This window comes from Panthera tigris, chromosome B1 (genome assembly GCF_018350195.1).
Source record: "Panthera tigris isolate Pti1 chromosome B1, P.tigris_Pti1_mat1.1, whole genome shotgun sequence".
NCBI classification, from domain to species: domain Eukaryota; kingdom Metazoa; phylum Chordata; class Mammalia; order Carnivora; family Felidae; genus Panthera; species Panthera tigris.
The window spans coordinates 132171486-132197531 of record NC_056663.1 but is presented as its reverse complement, the minus strand read 5'-3'; the positions used below and the strand labels follow the sequence as shown (position 1 = coordinate 132197531).

General features: G+C 35.9%; 1 protein-coding gene across 1 annotated transcript; it reads left to right on the top strand.

The window, feature by feature from the left end:
- The first annotated feature begins 1146 nt into the window (after window positions 1–1146).
- Window positions 1147–14994, top strand: LOC102952675 (integrin binding sialoprotein). Its single transcript, XM_007074698.2, has 7 exons — window positions 1147–1205; window positions 3784–3851; window positions 3933–3983; window positions 4079–4156; window positions 8076–8141; window positions 13218–13388; window positions 13986–14994. The coding sequence occupies exons 2-7, from the start codon at window positions 3798–3800 to the stop codon at window positions 14520–14522; spliced, it is 957 nt and encodes a 318-aa protein (XP_007074760.1). The 5' UTR covers window positions 1147–1205; window positions 3784–3797; the 3' UTR covers window positions 14523–14994.
- Window positions 14995–26046: the final 11052 nt, after the last annotated feature.

The window sequence follows — 26046 nt, the reverse complement described above, 5'->3', positions numbered from 1 at the left end:
CTATTCAACCACCCTCATCTTCATGACTTCTACTCACTATATTCCAGTTTATTGAATCACTGAAGCCCTCTGAATGTGCCAACAAGGATCTATAGTGATTAAAAGTAGACTCTAGAAATAGACTTGACTTTGATCTCTATATTCCCCCATTTTCTAGCCATGCAACCCAGGACATACCATCTCTGTGCCTCACTTACCTCACTTGCAGAATGGGATAATCTAACTGAATTATTTTCTGTATGTGTGAGGGATGACTGAAATAGCACAGAAATAGCATGAGAGCACTCAGTAAATATTAGATAGTTTTGGTCTAATTATGTTCATTCATTTCTGTATCCTTTAAATCTATTCCTAAGAATGCTTTCCTTTTCTTTATTGATAACCTCTCCCTTATTGATAACCTAGCAAATTCCTATTCTGATCTCTAAATCTTGTAGATATTTTCATTGTTGTGTTTTACAGCTATAAGTCTGTCTCTCTATGAAACTGTGTAAATTTTAGACAGGGACCAGATCTTTTTTATATTTGGCTCTTCATGTCCTAGAACACTGGCTCTCCACTGTCCTGGTTCAGTGGAAAGCTCAATAATTCAAGGTTTGGTAAACTGAACAAAATTTATGGGGTTGTTTTTAATTACAGCAATTTTAATTTATGAGTCACTGAAACATATTTTAGAAAAAATATATTGATATTAAAATATTAACTGTTCATCAGCTCCTTCACTTTATTATTTGATTTTTTTACTAAATTAATAATACAGGATTGTATCTGATGACAATAAGTTTCCTTTCCTTTCAACATACTGAAAACTTGTATGATTATAAAATTTTTAAATGGTTAAATCTTTTGCTATTTATTTTAATTCATATCTAGTGTATTATTATATATATTCAGAACTCAAACTATTCATCTTCATCTTAACCTTCAATTAAATTCCACAATGCAAACCTCTTGGCACTAGAACCACATTTCATGTTTATTTAACTGAGCCCGTGTCTTGAAAAAGTGTTGAAGTTTGGGGGTTTTCTGGTGAGAATCCACATTCTGACATCACTTGCCCCTGACAGTGATTGGCTGTTAGAAGGCAAGGAAGAGTTTATAGCCAGTCACAGTAAGCAAATGAGTGAGTGAGAGAGCAGAGGAAATATTCAATCTGTGTCACTCACTCCTGTTAGCCTGTCTCCTCACTCCAGAACTGCAAAAGGGTAAGATTTAATATGACGACTTCATTTTCTTAAAATCGAACACTCCACATTTTAGATCTCTGGACGTGGCTTTGAATTTTTTATTTAAATGCTGATCTACTGCATTGTATAGAAGGTAATTTGTATGTAATTTAACACTGGCTTCTCATTAAACTAGTACCTCAGATTTTAGATTCTTTCCAAAAGGTTAAATTTATTAACCTATGCATGTAAATAAGTTTTTAATATTGTGCACGTAAACTATAAAACTACTTTCTATCTCTCCATCTCACAAATAACTGTTTCCTCATTCTGATGTATTCAAGATAAGCTGACTGAAATACTATTTTTCACTTCTAAATCTGCCTCAATGTAGGCAGACTTCTCCATAAATTATGCCTAATCTATACTTCAATTACATACAATATCTTTTCAATATGTTATATATCTGGTTTCCAAGTGTTAATATCCCGTATCTCTAAAATCAGTATGGAAAAATACATCAACACTAGAGAAATAAATAATGCTGGTAGTTTATCATACTCTTCCCAATGAAAACTTATAATTAGATTTTCAAAACTATCCTTTAAGAATGTTTGAATTGTTGTCTGGGTTAGTAGTGGTCACTATAGACGTCTTTGTTTTTTATGAATCATAAAGTAAATAAAATGAAATTTATGTAGGTAGCCAATTGCTGCCTACATGAATCACTTGGTTCTTTTTATACTATTCGTACTATGTTTTCATCTAGTTGTTTTTATGCTTTGTTATGAGAAATTTATGTAATCAAAACCCTGTATACAGTTATATATACTTAAGTTTTAAGTTAAGACATTATAAATATTCCAACTCTTTTCATAAAGCTACAGAGTAATAATCTTCCCACTTGCTGGTGAGTCTGACCATGGGTGACAAAAGTTCGAAGTATTACTTAAGCACCCCAATAGCAATAAAAACATCTTATACAGATAGGCCCCCTTTGGGGAAAAGCCTCTTTATCGTGGTGTGGTCACTAAGAATTTTACTAAAATTAGACAGAACTATGAGGAAGTATATAGGCATCAAAATCAGAAGACCCAGTCTGCCACAAATCGAGTGTGACTTAGGACCCAAGACACCTTCTTCAAGTTAAGTCTTATTCTGTGTAATGTTTTAGTGTCAGATACTCAGTAAGGATGCCATAAATTCTGGCTAATGACAAAATGCAAAATCAAACTTCAGAATACAGAATACATGGATTTCATACATTTTAAATATTACTTTTCCAAATGTGTTTATGGGGAATTTGCCACCACCATTACATATTGCTTCTAAAATGTTGCCAAAGCTGTCACTCTCAGTTAAGCACTCTCAGTTAAATGTATATGTCAGTGCAAGTGGATGGGTATTAGTAGACTTTCAGCTAAGTTTATTCAACCTCTATTAAAGTAGGATTTTATCAAATAGAATAAAACTAAAGTAGAATATGATTTCACTATCCCTCTCTTTTTACTTATGAGGAATCTATGTAGAAGTGAGATCTCTGTATGACTGCAAACCCCAGGACTGTGTGGGAACTACTCCCATTCTGAGAGTTGCATTTCAGAATCAATCCTTCCATAGCATTGACGTCTCCATGATGCCTATTGCCCTGACCCTGAAGAGCCCTTGATCCATCCTGTGATAGTCTCCCGCACTAGTGATGGAAAGCTTAAATGGAGCTGGAGAACAACCTAATTTGAGGAAATTTTCCCCTGATATCCCAAGGTGAAAGTCTGATGAGCTCTTCCCATAGAATCACTCTTAGACATGGCTGTTTGGTGCTACATGCTATGAGAATAGTATTATGGATTTCATACACTGAAAAAAAAAGAAAGTTTTTTTCTCTAAGGTAACCACAGGAAAACAGTTCCTATTTCTCATGTTAAAAAAAAAACTCATAGTTCAAAACCCGTTGTACAATCACTGATGTAAAAGCAATCATATAAATGTATTCAATTTTTACTTAGTTTTTAATTATAAACAAAACAGATCATATACTAACAATTCAATTCCTTAGCTGACATTCCTATGTCAATGATATTAGGAAGCCTCTTTGCTCAACGTGAAGTACACTAAGCATTCAAGCCCCTTACAGTAATGAAATGGTCTGCCACTGACAAATCACAGCAGATAGGTTAAAATCAAATATGGAGTGCTCCTAGGTGCCTCTGTCAGTTAAGAAAGAATCTGACTCTTGATATCAGTTCAGGTCATGATCTCACAGTCATGAGACTGAGCCCCCATGTCCCATGAGCTGGGCATTCTCTCTCACCCTCTCTCTCTGCCCCTCCCCTACTCCTTCTCTCTCTCTCAAAAGAAATAAAATTTAAAATAAATAGATAGGTAGATAGATAGATAAAACCAAATATGGAATTCAAGATTATTTAAACAAAGTCAGTTTTCTACCACTTAAAAACAAAGAGGAACAATTTTGAAATAAAAGCCAGAAATTTGGTCTTAGTCAAAACTGTAACTGGACAGACACAAAAACCAATTAAATAGTTCTTCTAGTATGAGTAAAAAAAAGTTATACTCTTAGTTTTAATATATATTAACTTTACCGCTTCATTAATTCCAGAAACATTCACCAAAATGAAGACTGCTTTAATTTTGCTCAGCATTTTGGGAATGGCCTGTGCTTTCTCAGTAAGTTCTGTATTAAAAACCTATAGTTATTTCCATTTTTGTCTTTTCATGTATGTAATGATTAAATGTTCTTTTAAACAGATGAAAAATTTGCATCGAAGAGCCAAATTAGAGGATTCTGAAGAAAATGGGGTAATTAATTTTAGCATACTTTCTTGGTCTGACTATACTTACTCTAGATTTATTGCATATTAAACATGAATATATTATTTACTCTGTTTATGCAGGTCTTTAAGTACAGGCCACGATATTACCTTTACAAGAATGCCTACTTTTATCCTCCTCTAAAACGATTTCCAGTTCAGGTAAGTATAAAAATTAATTTTCTTTCTCACCCATTATAATTTAAAGGTAATCAAATTTAACTACAAAATGCCAAAATTCAACTCTCACTAAAATTCAGCCAGAAAGACTTACTACAAAAAGTTTGTTTTTAATACAAAACAACTTATTCCTAAGTTCTCTTTTAAAGCAGAGATACACACACAGAGAATAAAACCATTTGGGCCCAGTCTAGAATGATATAATAAAAGCAAATACCTTGGTACATAGAGTTCAGGTATTTTGGCTAACACTGACAAAATGGACAACTTTACCAGTTGTTGACAATTAAGACAGTGATAAGGCCACTAACTGTCATACTATAGTTGAGTCAATACTGTCATACAGCTGTTTTAGACCTAATAATTTAGAGTCCTTTAATTGGTAAGGAAAAAATTGATTTCATAAACAGCAGAGACAATTTAAAATAACATTCGTGATTGCTGAGGATTTTCTGAACCTCTGACCTGTGTTGGTCACTAGAGCAGTATGCCAAGTATTGAAGCTTAGCTATAATGGAAGCATGGTTCAAAAACTGCAGAGGAAAGAGAAAAAAATTCATGAAGTGAACTAAAAGCTTGTGAGAAAAACATCCTTAAAACTTGTAAACAAAAAAGAAAATAACAAATACTAAAAATAAGAATTTCTCTTTTTATGGGTTACCGGCGAAGAAGGCCTTTGAAAACTGGAGGGTGTGGTATTGATTTAAAATATTTGACAAACCAGAATTGTGCTATTTTTATTACTATACGGTTTGGGTTCAGGGCACCAATTTTGCACATCTGACCCAGGATTCCTGGGACACTAAGAGCAGTCAAGATGCTGAAAATGATGCCTCAGCACAGTGGCTTGGCAGAGCATCCTACCATATGTTGGGCTAACCCATTTCCAAATCATACAATGATAGGAAATGATAATCTTAAAGTATTTATAGCACCACAATAATTATGGAATGTGTGTGGCCACAGAAATATGAGCATAGATGATACAAGAGTTGTGGGTTTTCAGAACTGTCTTCCATTCTTTGGTATACCTCAGGCCCACAAATAAACACTGCTCATTTAAATGTGTGCTTCATTCTCTTTTTTAAACTCAATGGAAATGGTAATAAATTTAAATTTCTGAATAGCTCCTCAATTTTTCTAAAATATCAGGTACTTAAGAGATATTCCCAACTATCAATTTTTGTAGAAATATAAATGTGATCCAATTAAAATATCTATAGCGAAAAGATATTAGGAGAGGTTATATTTTTCATTCCTGATAAATTCAAAGTTCAAAGATCTTTAGGTAGATCTTTAATATAAAAAATTTAGAGAAATTATATACAGATAAATTCATCTCAAATAATGTAGAATTTGTAAAATAGTTGTATTTAAAAAGTATCCAATAAAATGTATGCCCTAATCCATCAGTCTGACCTAGTATTTATGATCTATTCTCCTACTTGCAAAGTTTGATTCCCAGAATTTTCTCCCTTACATGTCTACTTATATATTTTCCATAGCTCTATATTATTTATTCTCTTAAGTCTATCAAGTATTTGGTGCCCAGATTGTCATCACAAAATGCATTGGCTGTACCGGCTTTGAAATTAATGTTTTAATCAAACAAATATGTGTTTATATATAATCGTTTCTAAAATACCAACTTCCATGAAATATGTCATATTAATTTCAAAGCTGTCAACAATCTACCCATTGCTTATCTATCCGCTTAGCTATAGAGATGGAAGTATAAATAAGCTTAATACCCTAAGCATTTTTAATTGAGGAAACTGTTTCTTTCAGGATTCAAATATTATTTGAATTGTGTGTGAATTCTTAGAGGGCAGAAACTTTATATTTCTTTTATTGGACTTATCTTAGCTATCACAGTGCTTGACACAGGGAGACTGCCTATGTTTCCAACTTCATCTCTTACTACTATCCTCATTCTCAAAACAATGTCTGAAATGTAATTTGGGGATTGAATAAATGGGAGTGATAGAAGCTGAAAGGAGTAATGGTAAAATATACATACATACATATATGTGTCATATATATATTTGACTTCCAGAAGAATATGACTTCGTTAAAAACTGGAAATAAAGCATAAATGAAAGAAAGGAAAAAAGAAAATGCCAAGGTTTCAGGGAAGATTTCATGAAGTTTTAAAATTGTTCTCACTGCAGACACTAACTGAAGAGTGGTTGGGATAGCAAGAAGGCTAGAGGTGAGGAAACCTATAAAAAGATTCAAACACTCCCACCGAGACAAAATACATTGCAGAAATATGCTGCCCTCTCTATTAACTAACAAACAGAAATAGTTTACATGTAATATTATGTTTTGTTCACCCTCTGGGCTAGGAAAGCACAACCCTTAAGGTCATGGTAGTGGAAGAGCAGATGTAATTATTCTCTTTTCCACCCAAGGTTAGTTATTCTTGGCTCAAGAGGACAAATAATTCTCTTTTCTTGGGTGGATGGCATGGCCACGTGAAGAATGAGCCATACAGGGACAGCCCTGAGCAGGACTGACACACGAGTGCTTCCTCATGTCTGATCCCTAATCCTGAGGTTCTTCTGCATCTCTGTTTTCTAACACCCAGAGTGCTTAATTGGATCATCAGAATCAAAACTAAGATTTTCAGGGCAGATAATGACAGAATCTTGGGGCACCTGGGTGGTTCAGTTGGTTAAGTGCCAGATTTCGGCTCAGGTCATGGTCTCACAGTTCGTGGGTTCAAGCCCTGCGTTGGGTTCTGTGCTGACAGGTCAGAGCCTGGAGCCTGCTTTGGATTCTGTGTCTCCCTCTCTTCCTGCCCCTCACCCGCTCACGCTCTCTCTCTCAAAAATAAACATACATTAAAAAATTTTTTTTAAAAATGACAGAATCTTAAGTTGGGTATCCATTTATCTACCTGGTGCCATTAGGGGTAGTTGCAGAAAAAGAGGGAAAATTCAATTTATCATTGGAAGATAAAAAGTCTCCTCTGTTTTAAAGTCTCGGTAAGAGATGTTTAGGTTTATATTTCCTCTTAAAAAGTAGCAAAGCTCATTAACTTATAATTATATTTTTATATACAGACTCCTTGGTTTAAAATGTTCTCATTCAATATTGAGCACTTTAGAGGCACGGCACTCTGTAATTTTCCTAAATGAAGTGAATTAATTTTGCTCTTATAGAATTTTTACCTCATATATATAAAATCCCATTTATATATAGAGGGAGGCTTATTTTATGGATTAGCTTTAATTAGACTGAAAGATACTAAAAATTATATGCAAATTTAATTTCAAGTCAAATTCTAATTTAAATTCATCAGGAGAGCTCATTATTTAAGAGAACCATTCAGTAACAACTTTTATTTCATAACAACCCTAATCATCATTTCATTTATATTTTATAAAGGAAATAAAACAATGTGATCTGTGTGTTAGTTCATTTGCCTCGAACTGTTGGAGAAATCAAAACAGCTCTGGGCTTGATTCCTTCTCTGTAAAATAAATTGAATCAGATAATCATCTTGTCCTTGCAGACATAGGCAATTCCATGATTCATTGTTCTAGTTTTTATATACAAAATGTTTTAACATATTTCCTATGCTTTTGGGGTTGAAATGCCTACCTCATTTCATATCTTGATTATAAAGCACCTGTTTCTCTCCAACCTCATTTTATATATTCCCAATCTCTTCATATCTTTTTCTCAGATTCACATGAGAACTAAATTCACATGAGAAATAAATCAAGATGGCAATACTAATTAGTTTCAGTAAATATTTGTGAATATTTTATCTTAATTCAATCAGCAGGAAATCTCCTTTTGTGTTGAATGTATGTGTACCTATATATGTACCCATATATTCATATATGTATGAATTCATATATATATAGATGTATTTTTTTTTTTTTTTTAGAGCAGTAGTGACTCATCTGAAGAAAACGGAGACGGTGACAGTTCAGAAGAGGAGGAAGACGAAGAGGTAAGGAATTTCTGCAGGATTTTTCAAAACAAACCAGGCAGCATGAAAACAAATAGGAAACTAGTCTACTGTAGTCTGGACTTAGCAAACAAGCCATTGCCAGTTTACCAACTACCCACAGTCTTCTATTTTGGACAAGGAGAATATTATTTAAATTAGAATAAACTAAAATGACCTGTTTAAAATGCTACTGCATTTGGCGTTCAAGTTACCTATAAGTGGTGCACAAAAACAAAAATGTCTCCGTTATAAGTTGGAAGAAATGTACATTCTGATAAAAAGAAAAGGGAGGATCATTTATATTTAGGTGGATAGTGCAGGATGGTAAAAGACAAGTACCTAAACTCAGTGCAATACTTGTTTTAAGGACTGAACTTAAGCTCAACTTACTAAGTGGGTAGTATATGAAAAGCTAATCTTATATCCTCTACAATATTATTATGATTCATCTGTTTTTCTTGACCCACCAAGTATGGTTATTCTTTTAAATGGGAATTGCATATGTCATTTTGTCTAAAAATAAAATTTATGGTCTTACATAAAGGCAAATACTCAAGATGTATAAGTACATATAGTACTACATATTCTATACATAGTCCTCCATAGTACCTCAAATTAGTGTAGTTCACAGCTAAAATTCATCTGTATACCTTGGAAATTGTGCTAACCTGTTTATAACTGACACTCTTGCTCAAGAAAACATACTAATTAGGTACATTTTCCTGGATAGTCAATTATAGCTATCCACTGCTTTGGGGACCTTCTAAATTCAGGTATTCTTAAGTGCTATTTATGAAGGGGCAATGACAGTCAAAAATGGATCATGGATAAACATCTGCTATCTTGAAAACAAAATGGTATGGGAACTTTAAAAGTGACAAATAATTCGTTTGATTTTATTTTTTTAACCATAAAAGTATCATTTCCAGTACTATAATTTACCCTAATAGCTTAAGGGAAGACCTTACAAGAATACCAAGCCAGTACCAGGAAAAATGCCACCTACTAAATCCCACAAAATTTTGCCAGGAGTTCCATATAGTAATCTTACACAAGAACTAAGCTGGGGTAATCTATTTAACTACAGCTCTTTGCTGTACAGTGATCGCAAAATTGCTTTGCCAGGTAGATTTCCCAATTAGACTGCATACCTTTTGGCAATAGTTCTTCATTTGTTATGATGGAGGTTGAGGATCGAGGACAGTAAGGTTTAAAAACTATGATGAAATCACACATGCTCAAAATTTTGTCAACAATCTCTGAACATTTACTATCCTCCCAAAACTTACCTGCAAACTCCTAACGTCCCAGAGGGCAAGAGACCATAGGTTTCATCTCCAGTTTGGGGAAAAACAGACTGTATCCTCCTTATAGCTCCTCACACTGCTTAGCACAGTTTCTTCTACGATATATGGTGCCCAAAAAATATTTGTAGTTTAGTTTTGAAAACTTCGGAGGAATAAATACTCCAAACATCATTCATTAAAAGTGATCATAGAAAAGTGGATACATAAATCCGAAGGCTTCTATCATGAAGAGATTCTAGAACTTCCTTTTTCCCCATTTCTTCCCTAAAATTTCATTGGCAATTCAGGTTAAATACATAGAGTCTCCAGGAATGGTATTCACATTAGAGGGTGCTTAGGCATATTTTCTATCTGATGATGATCACAGTTTTTTTTCCATTTCTAAACTATTCAGCCTCACTTTAAAAAAAAACTTTATAAAAATATAATATATACAACACAATTATCATATGTATACAGACCGTTGAAATTTCAGAAATTGAACACACAGTTTCAAAAAGCACCCATATCAAAAAGCAGCATATGCTCTGTGTTCCATTTTACTCATTAACCAAACCCACCAAGAGCAACTGTTATTTTGAATCCTAACAGTTTTCACCCATTTTTGCATATTATAAAAATAGAATCATGTATCATATACTCTTTTTTTGCGTGGCATCTTCTACTCCCAACTTCAAAAGTTAATCCATATCGTTCTACAGCTCTAAGTCATTCATTCTCATTGTGAGTATCTTATGAAGTGAATATACCACAATGTATTATGCTTTTGTTGATGGGCCTTTGGGGAAGTTTCCAAGTTTGGGCTATACCAAAGAGAGCTGCTATGAACATTCTAGTACTCCTTCTGGTGAACACATGCATTTATTTCTGGAGGCCAAAAGGTATGCATATGTTCAGCCTAAGTAGATGTAACCAAAGCAAATGCACTGTGATCTCCCTCTATTAGTATATCAGTTACTCCACGTTCTCACCAACAGTTGTGTCTTTCAGCCATTTTAGCCAGTCTAGTGGGTTAATAACAGTTTTAAAACATTAATACTAATTTTTCTATTCAAAAAGATATTTGAAGTTAATACCCATCAACAAACTGACCTGTTTTCCTTCTTAATTCATTGCAACATCATATCCTTAAAGAAAGTATCTATCATGGGAATCTACCCCCAAAACCAAGAGCACACTGTACACACTGTATATTAGCCAATTTGACAATAAATTATATTTAAAAAAAAAAAAAAGAAAGTATCTAGAAAAGAAAGGGCATTGTAGGAGAAAATGTAGAACTTCATGATTTGAGAGTCTGGATCTTTACTCATGACCTTGCCACTAGTGAACCACCATCTATTTGACCTCATGTGAGCCATTTATCTCATTGGACCTCAGGTTTTTCACGTGTAAAAAGATGGTACAGGACCCAAATTATATGTTCTACTCTAAGAATCTTTCCTCCTCCTGCCCTGAAAGATTTAGTCTGTTGGAATAAAGCATAAACATGAATAAATAAACAGTATGGGGTTTGTGGGATATTTGACACAATTGGCTTAAAGACTGTTTAGGGGTGGACTCTAGTAGCCCCAAGAGTTTATTGAAACATCGGAATTTACAAATTTGATGAAACAAACATATTCTTCTTTAGCCACTCTATTTTAGTAATAAGGCAAGCTAAACCTGGGTTGTGTTTATTTTTTTTCTTTATATAAACATTTTTTTCTTCTACCACTTTGTTTCAAAATCTGTGCATTATCTTTTTTTAAGTGTTTATTTAAATTCCAATTAGTTAATATACAGAGTAATATCAGTTTCAGGTATATAATAAACTGATTCAATACTTCCATACAACACCTGATGCTCATTACAAGTGCACTCCTTAATCTCAGTCACCTATATAACCCATCCCCTCACCAATCTCTCCTCTGGTAATCATCAGTTTCTTCTCTATGGTTAAGAGTCTGTTTCTTGGGTTGCCTCTCTCTCTCTTTTTTTCCCCCTGTGCTGGTTTGTTTCTGAAATTCAACATATGAGTGAAATCATATGATATTTGTCTTTGACTGACTTATTTCAGTTGGCATAATACTCTCTAGCTCCATTCATATTATTGCAAATGGCAAGATTTGATTCTTTTTCATAGCTGTGTGTGTGTGTGCGCGCACACACACACACACATCACATCTTCTTTATCCATGTTTTAAAGTCTTAAAACTTATCTTAATGTCATCATCTAAAGAGATTAGATACACTGAAATGAATTCAATTTTCCAGTACTTATTTAAAGTAAATAAACTCTCTGTATGAATTCCTGACTTTTTTAAATGTTTGTTTATTTTTGAGAAAGAGAGAGAAAGAATATCCGAAGTAGGCTCCAGGCTCTGAGCTGTCAGCACAGAGCCTGTGTGCGGCTCAAACCCACGAACTGTGAGATCATGACCTGAGCTGAAGTTGGATGCTTAACTGACTGAGCCACCCAGGCTCCCCTGAATCCCTGACTTTTAATATTAGCTATGAATCACATCGGGAGATTAACTCAATTAACAAATAACTGCCTGACAACATAAAGGCAAAGAATAAAATGTTCAATAAGGTTATATAGTAAGATTAGTAAGATTATAATAAACATTCACTTGAGGAGTGTTAATTTTTTTTAAAAATCATGCAATAACATAATATAACCACTAAAAATTTCTTGGAGTGTTTAGCTTCTTCACTGCACAGAAAAATTGATTGTGTGTCAAATGTCTAAAATCTTCTGAATACTGCATACAACACAAAATTGGCTTATATACTGCCAGATAAATTTTGAATTAAATATGGTTCTTTTCTCTAAATACACTTGAAAGCAAATGAAATATATTCACTTCTTTTTGGTAGTAAATAAGAAATGCAATCAATTTGTTTGAAGAGGGGGATTTCCGTAAAAATTCCTTTCTGAAAAAATATCCTAGGTGTAGTGTGAACAATTCACATAAATCCTCTTCCTCAACAAAAACATCATAGTGCATTAGAAAGGGCTGGGGTTTTTTGTTTTTTTATTAGAAAGATACAGCTTCATCATGCATAAGACCTTAAGCAAGTTATTTAGCTTTTCTGAGCTCACTTTCCCTTTCCAATTTTTTTTTTAATGTTTATTATTGAGAGACAGAGAGAGACAGAACGTGAGCAGGGGAGGGGCACAGAGAGAGGGAGACACAGAATCTGAAGCAGGCTCCAGACTCTGAGCTGTCAGCACAGAGCCCGACGCGGGGCTCAAACTCACAAACTGTGAGATCATGACCTGAGCCAAAGTCGGACGCTTAACTGACTGAGCCACCCAGGCGTCCCTCACTTTCCCTTTCTAAAGAGAACAATAATCCTACCTTACAAGGCTGCTATAAGGAGTAACAGGTATAAGTTCTCAGCTTATTTGTCAGCAAATGTAAGCATTTATTTACTACCATGTTATAATAGTATTGGTAAGACTTTAAGAGCCTAAAGCCTGTAGAATAAAATACCATGTAGTCAGATATGCTGAAATTATTACACAAACATTTTTGAATTGATAAAATAGAATACAGAAATATCTAAAACAGACTATAGTGACGTGAGTAGAATGAAATAACTCTGAGTTGAGTTCTAAGAAGTGAGAAGTGCAAATGTCATAAGAGGAAGCAGAATTGTTAACATTAGGTGATGAGTTGGCTGAGGAATACGTTTTTCTCAGTAATGGCTCATGACTCCAATAAATTTTGAGTTTTCTTCCAAATAAACTAACTTTTCTTGCTCTGGATATCTTTACCAGGAAGCTTCAAATGAAGAAGAAAACAATGAAGAGAATGCAAATTCTGATGAAAATGAAGATGAAGAATCTGAGGCTGAGAACACCACCCTTTCTGCTACACCTGGCTATGGAGAGGAGACCACACCTGGAACAGGGAACATAGGTTTAGCTGCAATCCAACTTCCCAAAAAGGTAATAATTCCTCAAAAATGTTAAATCTGATTTCATTTCTTTACTGAAATCTAAGGTTAGCTTGACACTATACACAGGTGTTCTACATTACCTTCATTAACTCATTGAAAAAGCAAGAGCAGGTTCAATTTCCCTGTTTACAAGTAAGGAAATATCTTTTCCCAGGCAAATTCTCTTCCCATGTTATTACACTGACTTTCCACATTATAACAGAAGACTAAGGACAAGCATCTTGGCAATGGATAAAAGGTCCTGAAAGATACCACTGCATTTCAGGGAAGAGGATTCCAAGACAGACAAAGTGAATAGCAAAGCTATGGGAAGCATCTCCCACAAGGAAAGCTTATTTATCAAGTACATTTTCTCTATCAAAACCCAATGACGAAAGTACTAATTCTGAATTTCTAAAACACCCATCAAAGGTACTAGTTCTGAATTTTTAAAACACTCACCAATTCTTTTGTAAGTTAAACTGGCTTCAATTCAAAAATACATCTGAAACAAGGCTGTAGGTACAGCCTGTGTTGGATGAAATAATGGTCTTAAATTTTTACATTTTCACACCAAATCTGGATCCTTTTAAACTTTTCCTTACAGGCTGGGGATACAAAAAAGGCTACAAAAGAGGAGGAAAGTGATGAAGAAGAAGAGGAAGATGAAGAAAATGAAGAAAATGAATCAGAAGTGGATGAAAATGAACAAGGCATAAACAGCACCAGCACCAACAGCACAGAGGTAGAAAATGGCAATGGCAGCAGTGATGGAAACAATGGAGAAGGTGAAGAAGAAAGTGTCACTGAAGTCAATGCAGAAGGAACCACAATGGCTGGAAGGCAGGACAATGGTGGCTCCACGACTACAACCTCTCCAAATGGTGGATTTCAACCTACAACCCCACCACCAGAGCTCTATGGGACCACCATCCGACCATCTAGGGAAGCCACCACCACTGGATATGAGGAAGAGTATGAACAAACAGGCACCAATGAATATGACAATGGATATGAAGTCTATGAAAACGAGAATGGAGAACCTCGTGGCGATAATTACCGAGCCTATGAGGATGAGTACAGCTACTATAAAGGGCGCAGCTATGACAGCTATGATGGTCAAGATTACTACTACCACCAGTGAAAGTCCAGCCTTGGATGAATTCATTCATTCTGGCATTTTGTGTGGCTACCATTTTCAAAGTTCAACTCAGGAAGGTGCAATACAACAAATGTGCATATTATAATGTGGAATGGTGCTACTGTTCCAAAGTAATTTTCTGTAATTGCTTCTGCGAGTAATGGGCTTCTTGTTGCTTTTCCCTGGTATGTTATTGAAGGGTTATTATAAATCAGGGCCATTTATCAAGTGGTAAACCAATCCATGAGATTGAGTTCAATTAAATGTTTGGAGGTTGTAGTTCTATAAATATTTTTTTAACGTATTTGCACTATTAATTGCTAAAACATACTTTTCATGCAAGAAGTGCTTCTATGTATTGGCATTAATGACACTATAAACGAAATATGTAGTTCTTTAATCACACTGCCTATCCAACTCTGTATATTGTGTTTAATTATCATCTTCATGTATGTTTATGTGACCTTTATGTATATTCTACCTATGGGTTTTATCATAAATAAAAAATGCAATCTTCCATATCTTATAATTAAGGAAAAAATGAGAGATTCAGAACTGAAAAATATGAGACCAGTGGGGAATAACTGAGCTAAAGGATAAAAGCTTATTTCTACTATGCTTTAAAACTCAGAAGAACTAGAAGTATTCTATCATGGATAAATCAACATAACTAATATTTTGACATGCTTGCGGGCATGGTCAACCATACACATCAGGAGAAGAAATGGCTTTTATTAGAGTTGCCAGATTTAACAAAAATACAGGGTACCTGGTTAAATTTGAATTTCAGATAAACAATGAAAAACTCCTTAGTAGAAGTAAGCATGCTCCGTGCACAATTTGACCTCTGTGAACTATTTGGGACATATTTATACTAAATAAATCATTATTTATCTAAAATTCAAATTCAATGGAATATCCTATTTCATATCTGGCAACCCTACTCCTATTTGATTTAGGTTTTAAATGGGGTAGGGAATGGATGCAGTAGAAAACTCTCTCTCTCTCTCTCTCTCTCTCTCTCTCACACACACACACACACACACACACACACCCACACATATGCACACATCCACATACAAACACATACACACACACACACCAAAGAGGGCTGGTATGCAAAGCCTTAACTACAATTCATACTTTAAACCTGAAAGCAAATATACTGAAGAAAAGTTGATAATGGTAAGGAGTAAGAATACAAACATCATTCATCTTTTTATTTATTCACTTACAAGATGCACTGAACACTTGTTATTGGACCAGATAATGTTTAGACATTGGGCATATGGAAATGAAGAATCCAGTCCTCAAAGTGATTTTAGTCTGACAGCTAACAGTTATAAGGCATTACATGCACCAACTAATTGTCTCTTCTTTTTTATTTAAAAAAATTTTTTAATGTTTATTTATTTTTGAGAGAGAGACAGAGCATGAGCAGGGGAGGGGCAGAGAGAGAGGGAGACACAGAATCTGAAGCAGACACAGAATCTGAAGCAGGCTCCAGGCTCTGAGCTGTCAGCACAGAGCCCAATGCAGGGCTTGAACTCATGAACTGCAAGATCATGACCTGAGGCAAAGATGAACACTTAACCAACTGAGCCACCCAGGTGCTCCTCCTAACTCTTTATTTTGAAAAATTCTAAGCCTTTGGAAAAATTGGAAAGCTAATACATGAACAGCCTTATTATAACTTTCACCTAGGTTAATCAATGGTTAAAACATTTTGCTATATTTACATTAGCTCTATTTCTGTGTGCCTTTCTTCATTATACAAACTTCTCTGCCAAACCATTAAAGGGTTTAACATCATGATGCTTCACTCCTACATATATCAGCATTTAGTATAAAAATAAGAAATTCTCCTAGACAGCCACAATACCATTCTCATTCTCAGGAAACTAAACACTGCTATGAGAGCATTTTGTAATACACAGACCATATTCAAATTTTCCCAATTACTCTAATAATATCATTGATTATTAACTCAGTTAATCTTCACAAAACTCTATCAGGTAGGTATGTTTGTTCTCCCCCATTTTATTGATGAAGGAACTGAGGCACAAAGAGAGACACAGACACAGCTTGCACAAGGTCACAAGTCACAAAGCTGAGGGTAAAACAAAGCAGACTTGCTTTAGAATTTTTGCTCTTTACCATTATGTTACACTCCTTAGTGTATATTTATCAGTAATGGATGTTGAGCTATAAGTGAGTAGGAAATCTCTAATGATGAGAACACTGCTGAAATATGAGCTTTGTTCTATATCACAATTATCTTAGAACCAGCCATGTTTTATGACTTGAGCCCTAAAGAATGTTTTCAAAGCAAGGATCTTCACACATTTTTGGTATGTTTTTAGACAGACAGCTTGGTATTGTGGAAAGTGCATGAGCTCTAGAGTTAGATGGGCTTGAATAACGGTGTTATTGAGAGTAAATTAATATCCTTCTCTAGACTTCCTCACCTCATCTCCCACACATGGAGTATACTCAGTAGGTTGCTGTTCAGAGTCCAACATGTTAATGAAGTGCTCAGGATCATCATCTCTCTCCTCTCCACTCCCCATCCTTTCTCCATCTTAACACTTAGGTACATCTGACTGTTATAGACTTACCTGGTCTTTTAGAACATTTTTTTTCTTACCCTAATGCATCTTTGTAAGCAAAAGCTTTTTTTTTTTTTTTTAACGTTCATTTATTTCTGAGACAGACACAGAGCATTAGTGGGGGAGTGGCAGAGAGAGAGGGAGACACAAAATCAGAAGCAGGCTCCAGGCTGTCAGCACAGAGTCCGACGCGGGGCTCAAACTCACAAACCATGATCATGACCTGAGCTGAAGTCGGTCGCTCAACCGACTGAGCCACCCAGGTGCCCCTGAAAGCAAAAGCTTTTGATAAGAGTGACTCCTTGGGAACAGTGGGAACAGTGTAATCAATACTTATTAGACAATATAGGTAATTTTTACTATTTATTTGTGACTTACTGTCACAAACTACCTCAATATATCAATAGAATCATCAACTCTTAGAGTTGGAAAGGATCTTTGAAATCTGTGAATTATTTACCAATATGTCAAAGTTATTCATTTTTTTATAGCAAAATTGGTTAATCTTTTCTTTTATGGTTTCTCACTTTGCTTCTGACATATGTAATGGGGGTGTCTGCTCCATCCTCTTCTACCTCAGGGATTTGAGCTAGCCCACTTTAATGCCACCACTGCCCCAAACATCAAAGAGTTTCCTTTAGACTAGTAGGGGATTTTTCACTCAGAGAAGGCAGCAGAGGAAAGATTCACAGCCTAGCCCAGACACCAACATGAGTGTGTATTCATATGGTGAGGCCTACAGACAACTAAGTACCCAGGGCCTAGATGAAGGCAATATGGTGTTCCTGGATGAAGACCAGAGGGTAGGTTGATGACAGCTGTGATTTACCATGGCTCCTAGGCATCCCAACAATGCCCCTTTACAGTAGTTCTCTCGGTAATATCATGCAAAATTTTCTTCATGGAAGGTCCCCTCTTCAATGTTTCCTGCTTAGGATCACAGTAGAGTTCCCACCTCCTTCTGCCATCCTAACTAGCTAGCCTCCCTGGCCTCTTGCTTCAAATTCCCTTCACCTTCCCACCAATAGCTCTATTTTCTGTATTCCCTGATAGTACCTATTTGGTGATCCATCTGGCAGATGATGAAAATCCAAATTATTAGGAAAAAGGGGGAACATTTTTATTCCTCCCAGGGAAAGACCATCCTTCCCCTGAGAAACAGTCAAATGACCCCTCTAAATAGAGAAAAGATATAAAGTTAAATAAGTTATGTTTGTATTTGAGGGAAAAATCAAGTTGTATATTTATAATCTCCTATCCACAAAAAATTCTTTTGCTGCTGTTAAAATGTAGAAACCAGTCTGTAGCAGTGGCAAAGCTCATAGATGACCATAATATCTGTTCTCCTTTCTCTGAGTAAGAGAACCCAGGTTTTTAAGCTGGACCTGTGGCTACAGAGTAAATTCCAATTTCTTTCACTCTCATTGGAGCTACATGTGGTTATTCAAGTTCTGGCCATGTATACCTTGGATGTGTACAATTTCTTGGTTGTCTCCCTAAAGAGAAGTATTATTCTCTTCCCCTTTCTCCAAATTCTCTCTTCTACTGGCGAAATTCAACAATGATGGTGAGTCATCTATGACAGTGTGCATGAAGCAATAATCCACGGATGGCAAAGTAACGAGATAGAAAAGTCTACACCATACCAACCCTGGACATCTACCTCTACAAATAAACTGTTTTCTTTTAGCCTCTATGATTATGGATCTCTGTTATTTACATGCAAATTACATCCTAACTCAGTAGTTCTCAAAGTATAGTCATCAGATCAGCGCCTCAGCATCAGAAATGCAAATTCTGCAGCACCACCCAAGACCAACTCAATGAAAAGTTCTGGGAGTGGACAGGTGATTCTTATACACCTCAAAGTTTGAGAACCACTATTTTGATTAATATAGTAGCTAATGCTTATTATACACTTATTGTGTGCAAGTTCTATTCTAAGCATTTTACATATATTACCTCACTTAATTCTCACAATTACTAAAAATCTACTACATTTTACAGGTAAGGAAATGGAGTTACAGAGACATTTGGTAACTTGCCTGAGATGATGCAGCTGGTAAGTGGAGGAAAAGAAACTGCTCCAAGGTCCACATCCCATATATCTCTCACAGCTTCCAAGGTCACCCTGTTAAGATAAGTGAATTTAACTGGGAATCAGAAGACTAAGTTTTAGATAAGAGTACATATAACAAACCTAATGATGTTTTTACTCCTTTGTCTTTTGGGGTTAATAAGAACATGTAATTTTACAGGTTTCACATCATGCTCAGGTGATCAAAGAAGGATTTCTTTGAGAACAGAGACTGTTCATAAATAAGGAAAATATCCTTTCATGCTGTTGTGAAAATAGGACAACACTTTGTCCCTTGTCATGCTGTCAGGCACTCCCTCCAAAGGCAGTGTGAATCGTAACAGGGCCATGAGGATCTCAGCTACAGCTACTAGGTTTGCATGTCACAGTTCCATGGATTCAGCCAGAAGGAAGATAATGACTTCAAATAGAGTCAAACAGTTTATTACTTTTACAGAGAGCAAAAGCAGGATCATCAAAGTATCAGATCTCTGTATTTCTCATCCCATAGGATGACACTGAACCAGCGTGGTCAGATGACAAACAACATCAGTAGTAGGTCATTCTGCTGTTGAGGAGCCACTCTCACCTATGGCCAAGCAGAGAGACTTACAAAGAAATCTGCAGTTGAGCCCCAAAGGGTTAGAGGCTGAAAGTCCTATGCTCAACTGAAACTATGGAGATGGATGAGAAATGGCCTTCTGACCAACTCCCACTAGTTGGAAAGGTGGGAGAGGAACTGCTTCTGGCATTTCTGCACCAGGCTGCTCATTGCTCCTTGCTCTAGGAGGAATCACAGGGCACCGGGCCAACATTCAGGTAGACTGCACGTGGTGCATATGGAGACATGCCCGGTTGTCAGGAAGTGGCCACAGAGCTCTTCCCCTACACACCTCTTCTAGAACCCAAGGTTAGGGAGGCTTATGAGTTTCTTGGACCATTTTAAAAAGGCCGGCCACACAGGGGAATTTGGATAAGCTTACAAAGGGCATGAAGAAGATTACTTCTGCAAGATGATGCCTGGCAGCCATGTGGGCCCTCACCAGGCAATGGTATGCTGAAAGTGTTCTCAGCATAGGCCACACTTTGGGGGTGGATGGTCTATGGTTACTCGTGTGGCCAGAGGGCAGCTGCTTCTTCGAGATGACTCTGTCCCTCTCCCTGTGGTCATTCTAGGTCTCATTCCCTCATTTCAAGTCCTCCTTATTTCCTTCATCATGATGCCTCAGTCAATATCCTCCCCAGCTGGCAGTCAGGTAATCCATATTTAATCTGTGGGAGCACTGAATATCACCCATGCCCCGTTTTCAATTTATTATTGTGACTTATTCTACACCCTGTTTCTTTCATGGCTGATCCTGTTGATTTTCTACTACGTTTTCTTCTCTTCACAAAATTCTCACCTTACAGAACTAAAGCTTTGCTTTCAAAATAATTGTTTCTAGAAGCTTCAAGAGCCACTCTCTTTCTCTTTTTTCTTTTTCTTTCTTTCTCTTTCATTCATTCATTCATTCAAGAAACTATTCCTAAAATGAAAAAAAAAAAAAAAACTTTGACTTTCTTTCCATTTGGATTCCTTTCATAAAAAAAAAAACAAAAACAAAAACACAACATAAAAGCAAATAAAAATAAACGAAGTCTATACCTGGGCAAAGTGAATCTCTCTGAATGACCAAGAGAATAAATAACTAAAGTGGGAGAAAAGCAGAAAAAGGTAAACACACTTTTTTGAAAAGGATAATCTAATGTCAGGAAATAGGAGTCTCACTTTAAAAAAGGAATCAATACTAGTTAAAGGGAAACCATGAAGCAATCATTCAGACCTTTTGTTTATCCACATGCAAATATTTGTAAAAATTTTCTGTCCTTCTATCTTTAAACTATTCAGTGGGTTAAAAACTCATTAACTGTTTTTGTTGGTCTAAGAATAAAAGCTGCCAGGCAAATTACTCTGTTTTTTCTCAGGTTTCTCCCCTTGAATTTTATGACTCCGAGAGTCAAAAACGTAAGACCCCCATCAGTGTATACAGAACTTGTCTTATCTCTTTTTAAAATATAAATTCAACCTTCACTATATTAGTCAGGGGTCAATAAACTTTTCTGTAAACAGAAGTCAGTAAGCCTTTTCTGTAAAGGACCAGATAGTATTTTTGTAGTCTCTATGGTTTCTGCCACAACCACTCAAATCTGCCATTGCAGCAATAGCAGCCAGAGATGTATGTGAACAAACAGACATGGCTGTGTTCCAATAAAACCTTATTTGTGGTGATGGAACAGATTTGGCTCACAGCCCATAGATTGCTGACTCCTATTTTACATGATTATATAAAGTCATAACCATGAAGAACTGCTTAATTTTAAAATTTAGCTACTGTTAATCACTTAGGCTACAAACAAACTTAGTGAATTCACTATTTTTTTTTTTTAACTTGAGGTTTGGTCTTTTATTTCAAACTCTATTTTAAAAATTCAGTAAACTTTCTGGTGCTTGATCCAGCAATCTGTGAGTTGTCTCCTTTGTGCAGCTACTAAACAAAATGCTTCTGACAGTTCCTGAATCTAAACACATCAAGAAGTATTATCTTTGATAAAAAAATATTTAAAGATAATTTTTTTTCACTATACTATTTTTTGAAAGTTTGTGGCAGATTATCAGCTATGTCTCACCCCTTAGCTGAAGGAAAGCTGGATTTTGATTCTAGCTGTAGGACAGTAATGAAAAATCAACAGCACAATGTAAACCATGACTTATGCTGTATAGAATGGGTTATCATCAATTCTAATACAGCGATGGTTAATTCTGAGTCAACAGGGGTGCCCAAATGAAACTTTATTTCTAGGTGTGTCTGTGAGGGTATTTGCTGATGAGATTATCATCAGCTAACCTAAAATGAGATTTACGGAGGTGGATGCAGTAAAGTAGATTGTCTTCTTCAATGGGTAGGCATTATCCAACCCATTGAGGGCCAGAATAGAACAAAACGCAGAGGAAGAAGAAATTTGCAGCCTTTGTGTCTTACCTGGCTTCTTGAATTGGGATATCTGCCTTCTCCTGCTATCTGCTCCCCTAGTTTGCAGGGCTTCAGACGAAATGAATGCATTTTGAATGCTCAGTACCTACACTGTTATCAGAGACTGATGCAGGCATATTGTATTCTCCAAAAATGGTTCTAATACTATCACTCATTCTACAAGCTCATCTGCAGTGTGACATTGTCACTCCTCTACATCAAGGCACAGAAACTACTTCTGTACTCCCTTGGATCTCATGGCTTTGATCAATATAATGACAATGACTCCAAAACAATTCTAGTATTAGCTCACAAAACTAGCCTAACTTCTGCTTTCTGCTCTTGAGACCCTGGAACTCATGAAATATAAGAAAGAGGAGGCCTCCTGAGAGAGAACAGAATGTAAGAGAATGTAAACTGCATGGCAATTTTTATTCTTAGGTCAACAAAATCAGTTAATGAGTTTTTAGCCCACTGAGTATTTTAAAGTACTGAGCCACCATGTAAGAAGTCTAGCTTATTCTACCAGAAAGAGGTCATATGGAGAAACATTAAGGCACCATCTTGGATGGGCAGCTTAGTCAAGTCTCTGGATACTTTGGATAAGATGTTACACTGTTATGATAGGAAAAGATTCAATTCAGTAGGCAGAGAGGGAAAGAGGGAAAGACCTTAGGACCTGAGGTCCCTGGGTGGGGAAAAACACTTATTTTGGAACAATAATGGGAGTGTCTGACCAAAGCAAACCTCCTCAGGAGGAATGTTCCTCTTAAGAATATAATAGACACCACTTACTCCCCCTCAGCTTTCCCTCAGGAATTTGACAAAAGACCTAACTAAAAATATTAGTAGACCATAAAACATATGACCCACAAGGAATGATATGGCCATAGGCCATCCCTCGTACAATGGAATCGGGCCAATCAGGAATTGACAACCCAGCACCCAGAGCTATCAAGCCAATAAGGGTAGGACCTGAGAAAGAACAAGGGGTGGGAAGGAAGGGAGGGCTGACCAGAACCTTATAAAACAACGACTCTTGCCTACTGCCACAGGCATTCATTTTTGAATGCCCCCTCTCTGTAAAGAGAACTTTTGTACTATTCTTACTTTCTGATCTTATACTCTAATAAACTTTTGCCTGCTGCTTATTTTGTGTCCACCTCTTCATTCTTTGAAGCAGCGAGACAAGGAACTCCAAGTATTGAGGTAAAAAAAAAAAAAAAAAAAAAAAAAAATCTTGCAACACTTTCCCCTCTCTGAACGTTCCAAATGAGAAATTCCAAGTGAGGACCTCATAGCTAAGCCAAATCACCATACAGAACCTTGAATGAAAATAATATAGTGGTGTTTTAAACCATTACATTTTGGGGCGCCTGGGTGGCTCAGTCAGTTAAGCAGCCGACTTCAGCTCAGAGTGATCTCGCGGTCCGTGAGTTTGAGCCCCGCGTAGGGCTCTGTGCTGACACCTCAGAGCCTGGGGCCTGTTTCAGATTCTGTGTCTCCCTCTCTCTGACCCTCCCCCACTAGTGCTCTGTCTCCGTCTCAAAAATAAATAAACATTAAAAAAAAATTTAATAAACCATTACATTTTGAGGTGCTTTTTTTCATAGTAATAGATAACTGGAACAGGAGCTGACAAACACAGAGAAAATCTGGGTTCATGAGAGTCAAGAAAGTCACGAGAGAAGAGCTAAAATAACACATGCAAATAAACACAAAGTTTAAAACTAAAAACTGAGAAGACTAGATATGCTTCAATTTGGTAAAAAAAAAAAAAAAAAATTAGTACGTGTCCGATGAAATGAGTAACTAGCTGGCAAATGTTGCCATGTTCTGTCTCTTAAGAAGATTCTTAGTCTGGAAAAACAGAATGGCAACCTCTGAAAAACATTATTTTCAGAATGAGAGATATTTCCCCCCTTGAGGTAACACAACAAAGTTTTACAGCCACTTCCAGCAATGTCACCATGTCCTGAAGGAAAAGGCTGGTATCATTATAATTACATTTTAACTACATCCTCTGAGTTACATTTTAAGGTGTAATAAGACATCTTTCTAATATAAAAATAAAAGTAAATTATATTGACATGTCTTCTCTTTGCTAGTAATAGCTGAATGAGTAAACAAAGCCTAGAGAAATGAACACAGCTCGCTTCACGCTGTCCTGTGACCCTCCGTGGTTCCATATCTGGCTGAAATTTTTATGTACTTCTGTTGAAATTCTCAAATACTGAGAGAAAAAAAATAAAAGCTAAAAATAAAAATAATTTTAGGGTAGATGAGAAAGTTGGTTGTAAGTGATGTTTTAGAAAAAGTGACCTTTTTTTAAACTTAGGATGAATATTGATATACACATGAATGAACATATTTAAAACAGAAACATTTTCTTCTGCTAAACACAGGGTAAGATTCCCAGCACACCCATTGTGAACTCTATTCTGAAGATCAAGGGGGATTAAATACTTCTATGAAAAGCTTAAAGCCTTAACAAATCTTTAAGGGTCTAGCTATATGCTAAAAAGGAAATTACTCAACAAGAGCCCCTCTTTTCTAATCACAACACTGTAATGACTCCCCCACTGATTCTGGAGGTGTAATGTATATTTGCTGTGTACATAAGTTAGGAAATAAAGAATTACTATATGTACATTCCTCTGTCTCTATGATATATATGAATATAATACAGATCATATATATATATATATATAATATATATATAATATATAGACTTCTAACTGCCTATGATACAGAGAAATGTGTTGCAGAATAGTGTTAAAAATAAGTTGGGGACCAAGATCCCAGAAGGTAAAACCATTTCCTATAATATTAATTATATATATATATAAATGAAGACAATTGAGCCTAGAGCACAAATACAGGGAAGATAGGTGTAACATTCCAGAATACATGGGAGGACAAAACAACAAACAAAACAATTAAAACCTTACTCCTGGGTAAGGGTCCCATAGCTGGAACTGACAGCATAGGTGCCTAGTTAGTGAACATTTTATATGATTGCTCTCATTCAACTGATGTGTAAGAAATGAAGAAGCCACCACAAAATGAAACACGTCCCACGGACTACTTTCATCTTAAAATCTCTTTAAGGAGCAACTCTGGGTCAGCGTGACCCAGGAAAGCCAGGCTACGTGCATCATCTGTGGAAGTGTCCATTCTTGAGCCCTCAGCCAAAAACCAGAAGAAAATCCAAGTGAAGATTTTTTGCCCTTCTCTATTGCTTCCAAGTTTGGTTTTGTTTTCCAGTTAAATACAGATGGTGTGAGGACAACCTTTTTTTCTTTTTCTTTTTTTTAAAAAAAACAGAATGCTGTTCTCTATCTTTGGTTATTCGTTCCTACCAAACGTCATGGCAAAACTGTTTACGACACAAAAACATTTAGTAAACTTACATTAGTTTTGTAGTTCAAGCTTAACTCAGGGGCAAGTCAAGGGGGTAGAATTAACATTTCTACTTCACAGAACTTTAGCAAATGATCATTCTCGTTTTTTCCGCCACAGTTTGTTCTCTGCAACCTTACAACCAGAATAGGCTCTTTTCCCCCCCTTCTTTTGTCAATTGCAGGTTCTAAATTTAAGGCCCGATTTTTTTTTTTTTTTTTTGAGGCTTTGAATTCATTTTAACTTGGGAGGATATATATTTAGCTATTGTCAGTTTACTCAATAGGCCCCGCAAGCTAAGCAAATTTTTTCTCTTAAATTTTCTCTTAAAATTCAATGAATTTTCTCTCACTGAAAACATACATTTAGATAGAATTAAACATTTTCCCACCAGGGAAATTAAGGAGAAATACCTTACAGGTTCTAGA